Here is a 7,881-nt window from a genome sequence, read left to right on the forward strand (position 1 = left end):
TGCTAGGTTGGGGAAGTTTTCCTGGATAATATCCTGCAGAGTGTTTTCCAACTTGGTTCCATTCTCCCCATCACTTTCAGGCACCCCAATCAGATGTAGATTTGGTCTTTTCACATAGTCCCATATTTCTTGGAGGCTTTGTTCATCTCTTTTTATTCTTTTTTCTCTAAACTTCTCTTCTTACTTCATTCCATTCATTTGATCTTCAATTACTGATACCCTTTCTTCCAGTTGATCAAGTCGGTTACTGAAGCTTGTGCATTTTCCATGTAGTTCTCGTGTTACGGTTTTCATCTCTATCAGTTCGTTTATGGACTTGTTTGCATTGGTTATTCTAGTTAGTCATTCGTCAAATCTTTTTTCAAGGTTTTTAGTTTCTATGCACTGGGTTTGTAATTCCTCCTTTAGCTCAGAGAAGTTTGGTTGTCTGAAGTCTTCTTCTTTCAACTCGTCAAAGTAATTCTCCATCCAGCTTTGTTCCATTGCTGGTGAGGAGCTGCATTCCTTTGGAGTGGGAAAGGTACTCTGATTTTTTGAATTTCCAGCTTTTCTGCACTGCTTTTTCCCCATCTTTGTGGTTTTATCTACCTTTGTTCTTTGATGATGGTGACATACAGATGGGGTTTTGGTGTGGATGTCCTTTCTGTTTGTTATTTTTCCTTCTAACAGTCAGGACCCTCAGCTGCAGGTCTGTTGGAGTTTGCTCAAGGTCCACTCCAGACACTGTTTGCCTGGGTATCAGCAGCAGAGGCTGCAGAAGAGTCAATATTGCTGAACAGCAAATGTTGCTGCCTGATTGTTCCTCTGGAAGCTTTGTCTCAGAGGTGTACCCAGCTGTGTGAGGTGTGAGGTGTCAGTCTGCCCCTAGTTGGGGATGTCTCCCAGTTAGGCTACTTGGGGATCAGGGACCCACTTGAGCAGACAATCTGTCGACTCTCAGATCTCAGCCTCCTTGCTGGGAGAATCACTACTCTCTTAAAAGCTGTCAGACAGGGGCATTTACATCTGCAGAGGTTTCTGCTGCCTTTTGTTTACCTATGCCCTGTCCCCAGAGGTGGAGTCTACAGAGGCAGACAGGCCTCCTTGAGCTGCAGTGGGCTCCACCCAGTTCGAGCTTCCCAGCAGCTTTGTTTACCTACTTAAGCCTCAGCAATGGCGGGCATTCCTCCCCAACCCTCACTGCTGCCTTGCAGTTAGATCTCAGACTGTTGTGCTAGCAATGAGGAAGGCCCCATGGGCGTGGGACCCTCCGAGCCAGGTGCGGGATATAATCTTCTGGTGTGCCGTTTGCTAAGACCCTTGGAAAAGCGCACTATTAGGGTGGAAGTGACCCAATTTTCCAGGTGTTGTGTGTCACGGTTTCCCTTGGCTAGGAAAGGGAATTCCCTGTTCCCTTGTGCTTCCTGGGTGAGGTGATGCCTTGCCCTGCTTCGGCTCTCACTCCTTGGGCTGCACCCACTGTCCTGCCCCCACTGTCCGACACACCTCAGTGAGATGAACCCAGTACCTCAGTTGGAAATGCAGAAATCACCTGTCTTCTGTGTTGCTCACGCTGGGAGCTGGAGGCTGGGGCTGTTCCTATTCGGCCATCTTCCCATCTGACCACAAATTTTTAAACTACGTTTAAATGTACACTATGCCACAAACTTTGTTAAGGTTGGCTTCAGTGATTTTGTGTCCAGATTGCTAGATCCTCTCTGCCCAAAGCTATACAAATATTATCTTAGGTTTTCTTCTAGAAAACTTAATTTACCTTTCACATTCACATCTGTATTCCATTGGGGATAAATTTTTGTGTATGGTATGGAGAGTGAAGTGTCACAGATTTTTGCCCATAGTTAAGTTCAGTTGACAATTTGTTGAAAAGTGATTTATTTCTTTATTGCACTATAGTACAAACTTAATAATTAACTAGAAAATTAGATCTATATAGATCTGTTTCCAAACTGTATTCCATTCCATTGATCTATTTGCCTATATAGTACAAAGCCTAACTAAATTCCTGATTTACTTTATAATACATCTTGATACCCAGTATGAAAATCTAGCTTTGTTCTTCTTTATATAGATCACTGTGACTATTCTTGGCCCTCTGCACTTCCACATGAAGTTCAGAAACGCTTGTAATTTTTTACAAAAGAAATTGTCTGGATTTTTGCTGATGTCCCATGACATCAATAGATCATTTTGGGGAAAACTGGCATCTTTTGCAGTACTGAACTTTCTGGTCCTTGATGTTATATACTTCTCCATTTATTTAGATTTTGTACAGTTAGTCTCAATGATGTTTTGCAGTTTTCTGGGTGAAAGATTTGCACATTTTTTATTAGAATTATTTCCAGCTCTAGGATGCTTTCTGCTTAATGGCAAACATATGTGACCAGGTAATTCAGAATCCATAGTCCTCTTCTTTACTCTACCTAAGACCTTCAAAGATTTCATCCAGTCCCATAGTTTATAAACCATTTCTTTGTTGAAGACATACATGTTTATTTTCTCCACTCTGACTTCTCACTGAAACTCCAAACTCACATGAACAGCTGCCTACATACCCGTCCATCTATATCTAGTTGACAACTTAAACTCAACAGGTGCAAGAAAGGATCTCTGATTTTCCCCATCCCATAAACATATTGCACCGTTTCTCAGTTCAGTGAATGACAGCTCCACTTTTCTGGTTTCTTAGGGACAAACTTACAGGGTTGGCACATCCTCACCTCAGGCACACCTCTTCCAAGCCTGTTTTCTCTCCCTTCAAAATGTATCCAGGACCTGACCAGTGCCTCGGTACCTCCACGTTCAGCTCATCTGAGCACATACGCCACTTTCTCGGATTACTCAAAACATTGACAGAGTGTAATTTTCCCTCCATGGCTTGTTTTCAACAAAGCTAGCAGGAACAGTTCTTTAAATTGTTGGTGAGGACTCACTAAACATCCTGCATTGGTATATCATCCTTAAAACAGCCTACAAAGCCCTCTATGCATAGGCATCTCTCTCTGCACCATCCAATTCACAACCCCCATTCTTCTCTGCTCTCAGTTCTTCCTTCCCAGTCCCCGTTTCTTTGCTCTGGCTGCACTGGCTCCTGGGTGTTCTCAAATGCTGATGGTGTGCCCCTTATGTGGGGCTTTTGCTTGGCTGAATTCTTACCAGGATAAGACAAACACCCTTAACTCCTTCAAGGCTCCACCCAAATCTCCCTCCACCAAGATGGCTTAACCTAACCACCCTATTTAATACTTCGCCTTCTCGTTCCTCCCCTAAGAATTAGTATTCCCAGTGATTCTTTTTCTGTTCTACTTTTTTAGTTCTTCAACTGCATTTACCACCTACTAACATTCCATATTCTTCACTCATTTGTTATGGATGCTGTAGTTTGCCTGTCTCTTCCCTGTACAACACGAACTCCATGAAGGCAGGACTCAACTTGGCAGATGTATGCAAAGTTCCTTGAAGTGCACTCAGTATACTCTTGGTGCTCAGTAAATGTTGAGTTATTGAACTAAATCAAAAAGGGAATGTCTTATAGATGCAAAATGATGATCAACTTTATGAGTGATCAAGGAAACTAATTGAACACCATTCCACAACCATCACATTTTCTATTTGTACAACTCTTAGTCTGATGGTAATCAGGTATTGCTAAAGATAGAATAAAACAAGGGCATTCATACATTACCCTGGACCAAAGCAGTTAGAATCCCAAGGGAGAGCGAGTTAGCAAATCTGCTTTATCATGCTGGCCTAGAAAGATCCTTGGATCAGTACAGTGGAATATCCAGTGTGATACCATTTGTCAAAATTAAAAAGTAGAAACAAACTACCCTTTAGTCAGGAACTAGGAAAATAAAGCACTTACAGTTTTAAAGTAAATTAACAAAATTCTACATTTTTTTTAGTATAACAGTCTCTCCCATAATACTCAGTATAAAAGCAAATTGAGGCCAGGAACAGTGGCTCATGCCTGCAATCCTAGCACTTTGGGAGGCCGAGATGGGTGGATCACGAGGTCAGGAGATCGAGACCATCCTGGCTAACATGGTGAAACCCCGTCTGTACTAAAAATACAAAATTTAGCTGGGCCTGGTGGCGGGCGCCTGTAATCCCAGCTACTTGGGAGACTGAGGCAGGAGAATGGTGTGAACCCGGGAGGCAGAGCTTGCAATGAGCAGAGATCGCACCACTGCACTCCAGTCTGGGGAACAGAGCAAGACTCTGTCTCCAAAAACATAAATAAAATAATAAATAAATAAATAAATAAAAGCAAACTGAAAGTGATACAAGCACACATGTGTCAAGTGATATTTAATATGTAACTACTCTTAGACAGTAGTACTATTTTTTTTAGGGATATGAATATACACACACACATATGAAGCTTATAAAAATATAAATGGGAATATTACACTACAACTTTAGAGTGTGTGATAAGATAAAGAACCAATGATTTGGTGGAATGGAAGCTAAAAATGGTTGCATGTATAAGATTTTGTTTTATAAAAAGTTCTGGGCTGGGCATGGTGGCTCATGCCTGTAATCCCAGCACTTTGGGAGGCCAAAGTGGGTGGATCACCTGAGGTCAGGAGTTCAAGACCAGCCTGGTCAACATGGTGAAACCCCATCTCTACTATAAATACAGATAACAATAATAATTACTGGATGTAACAGCTCATGCCTGTAATTCCAGGTACTTGGGAGGCTAAGGCACGAGAATCACTTGAACCCAGGAGGTGGAAGTTGCAGTGAGCCAAGATCATGACACTGCACTCTAGCCTGGGAGAGGGAGTGAGAGTCCATCTCAAAAAGAAATTTAAAAAGTTCTGAGGCAAATAGGGCAAAATGTTAGCACTGGTGGCAGTAGGAAAATAAAGGTCTACTATCTGCTGTAGTGTTCTCTATGTTTAATGATTCATCTTGATTATTTTAAAAATACACCAAACATTCCATACCTTACACAAAGTGACATAAGTGTTTTCTTTAAATATGTAATATGTGCAAAACAAAGTGGTTGAGACTCACGGGTAGTGTTCTTCTTTGTCATCCACTGTGAGTTTACCTCCCTTGCAATCGGTGTGCAACATGCAGGAAATAAAAAACTGTAAATCAGACCCATTCAGGGCCTGCTAATTTTTGGTGGTGTTTTAGCTAAACCCTTTTTGATTCAACGGCCGTAAATAGGACTACATAGATCTTGCTGCCTCTGAACGTGAGTCTCTCCGGTATAGAGATTTTAAGTCACTCTGAAAATACCTGGAAGTAAATACAAGTATGGTAAAATTTTATAAACAAGGGAGTTTATATTACCCATTTTTGCCTTTGTGTTGGTATTTTAAATAATGAGGTTTTAAAATAGAATTTTTAGAAATAAGTACAACACAAGAGCAGACCCTTCAGATACAGGTAGAAAATGTCCTTCTGGTGTAAGCTTTTTTCTCTGGTGTGGCTGCTGCCACCTAGCGGGGCATTGCGTGAACAACAGTGACTGCGCCAAAGCCGCCTTAGATCTGCTTCAAACACACCTGTCAATGCCAAACTTACACTTGGTCTGTGTGCCGTAGAAAGCTTACATTATAAATATAGATCTGGAAGTCTCTAAAGGAATCCTTTCATCCTAAAACGGATAGCTCAGCATCTAGCTCACCTATCTCTCTGCATCCATGACGGACTGAGGTCCTGTGCACTGTATCCCAGTCTGCATTCCTGAATTAACTTCGGTGAGCCTCATTTTCCTCATCCTTCCTTGTCAGACAACAACGAGGCACATTTTGGTGGGGTTTTGTGAAAGCGAAATGAGCTCGCTTACGTGACAGCTTTGGGGTGAGGACACGCTGGATGCACAGAAAGTAGCGCTACTGTGTTCTCTCTTGCAGCCTCCATTTCATTGTTTTCGACACGGAGATGGCTCATGACATCCTCAAGGTCTGGGACGGGCCGGTGGACAGCGACATCCTGCTGAAGGAGTGGAGTGGCTCTGCCCTTCCCGAGGACATCCACAGCACCTTCAACTCACTCACCCTGCAGTTCGACAGCGACTTCTTCATCAGCAAGTCTGGCTTCTCCATCCAGTTCTCAAGTAGGTGGCACAGCTTGCTTCTTCTTTACCTTGATGTCACAGTCTTGCCATGAACACAGAACTGCCTTCATTTGTATTCTCCAGCGTCTCCCTACACAGATGCAATGTGTTGAGCCTAATTTGAGGTTAGGAAAACGCATGTTGCAGAGAAGAGTTCTCTTCCCCCATTGCTGGGTTCATGGCTGAGGCCACGATAACAGAAGCCAGGTTAACAAGAGAAATGCATAACCAAACTTATTTGATGTGCGTTTTGCATGACACTGGAACCTTCAGAAATGAAGACCCAAAGAAAGAGAGAAAATTGTGTGTTTTAATGGACAGTCGTGCAGAAGTATGATTAGAGGATGAAAAGATAGGATTTAGTGGTGATAAACTGGGAGGAACTTAACAAGGCTTCTTTTCTCAGCTTCTTCCCTGTGTGTCTATGTCTTCATTCCTGTCCTCTGCATCCTAGGGGTGCCCTTCTAGAATGAAGGTTTCATGACCTGCTTCTGAGGAAGGCCAGATAATTATTCTACAGTCTGCTTCAGGGCAGAAGGGCAGACGGAGGCTGGAGTGGATTTGCTGCTTCTATAGTTTCCTCAAAACTGCATATTTTGGAGTAGTGTGTTCTGAACACTGTCAGTATCAAAGGAACAATTTGTTTTAGGGAATTCTGTTCATTATAAGGTCAGGACAGGCAATGGACCTACTTAGTTACATGGAAAAAAAATGTATAACTTTAAAGGTTTCAATTAGTCAGTAAATGTCTAGACTTGGATGCAAAAGAGATGTGGGTCTCTACATAAATGTAAAGCCTATCTTCAGGGTTCCTCTAACCCGGCCCCGATTCCGGGTTCCCCTAACCCGGCCGGATTCCAGGTTCCCTGTATGCCTCAGTCTGACTCTTTCTTTATGTAATGAAGTCTCTGTGCAAACAACCTGCTAATCAAACAGGCTTCGATTCTCTATTCGCAACTTCCCGGTTCAGGACGGTCCTTGAATTTTTTTTCACCTTAGGGATAAAGTTTCAAGAAGTTAATATGACAGAGGAACCTCTGCTGAATTACTAGTGTGAGACCACATTTGCACACATGGACTGTTATCTCCTAATGATAATTCCCATCTTTGCTGTCTAGCCCATTTTTGATGAAAGGTTTCCGAAGAAGGAAGGAGTGGAGATATTCTGTGGCAGTTCAGCCTTTAATTGCCCTCCGGATGGCACTGTGGAGAGATGCCATATAATTGGGCGGCACACAAGGTCAGCTGTCTTCATAAAACAAGTAGAATTTGCACACAAACACGTTCAGACTCAATTTATCTCTTGGCCGGTCCCTGGCAAGTCATATTTAGGATTTACACAAGAAAATTGACTTAGGTCAATTTAATGCTTTAAAAGGTTGCTAATAAAATCGAGGTTATAGTCTGCACAATTTTTTACCTCTGGTTTCACTGTGCTCCGAAGCAGTAACTTGCAAACATGTGCCTGTGGAATAGTACTTGTACACAGTAAAATTTTCACTGGTCCTTCACAAAAATATGAAAGTAAGAGTGTTCCAGCTATCCTGCCTTGGAGAAAAAAAAAGTCTTTTACTCCAAAATTATGTCACTCTTGCCGGGTGCGGTGGCTCACACCTGTAATCCCAGCACTTTGGGAGGCTGAGGTGGGCGGATCACAAGGTCAGGAGATCGAGACCATGGTGAAACCCCGTCTCTACTAAAAATATAAAAAATTAGCCGGGCGCAGTGGCGGGCGCCTGTAGTCCCAGCTACTCTGGAGGCTGAGGCAGGAGAATGGCGTGAACCCGGGAGGCGGAGCTTGCAGT

The 7,881-nt window shown here is 42.7% G+C and overlaps 1 protein-coding gene across 1 annotated transcript in view; it reads left to right on the plus strand.

Annotated features, from left to right (window-relative positions):
* CSMD1 (CUB and Sushi multiple domains 1) overlaps positions 1-7,881 on the plus strand; it is a 1,215,136-nt gene that overhangs the window by 854,697 nt on the left and 352,558 nt on the right. The window contains exon 24 of the mRNA XM_017887857.1: positions 5,874-6,076. Within this exon, the coding sequence (XP_017743346.1) occupies positions 5,874-6,076 (203 nt within the window). The remainder of the gene's footprint in view (positions 1-5,873; positions 6,077-7,881) is intronic.

The sequence above is a fragment of the Rhinopithecus bieti genome, unplaced genomic scaffold (genome assembly GCF_001698545.2).
Source record: "Rhinopithecus bieti isolate Rb0 unplaced genomic scaffold, ASM169854v2 scaffold_15838, whole genome shotgun sequence".
Taxonomy (NCBI): Eukaryota; Metazoa; Chordata; class Mammalia; order Primates; family Cercopithecidae; genus Rhinopithecus; species Rhinopithecus bieti.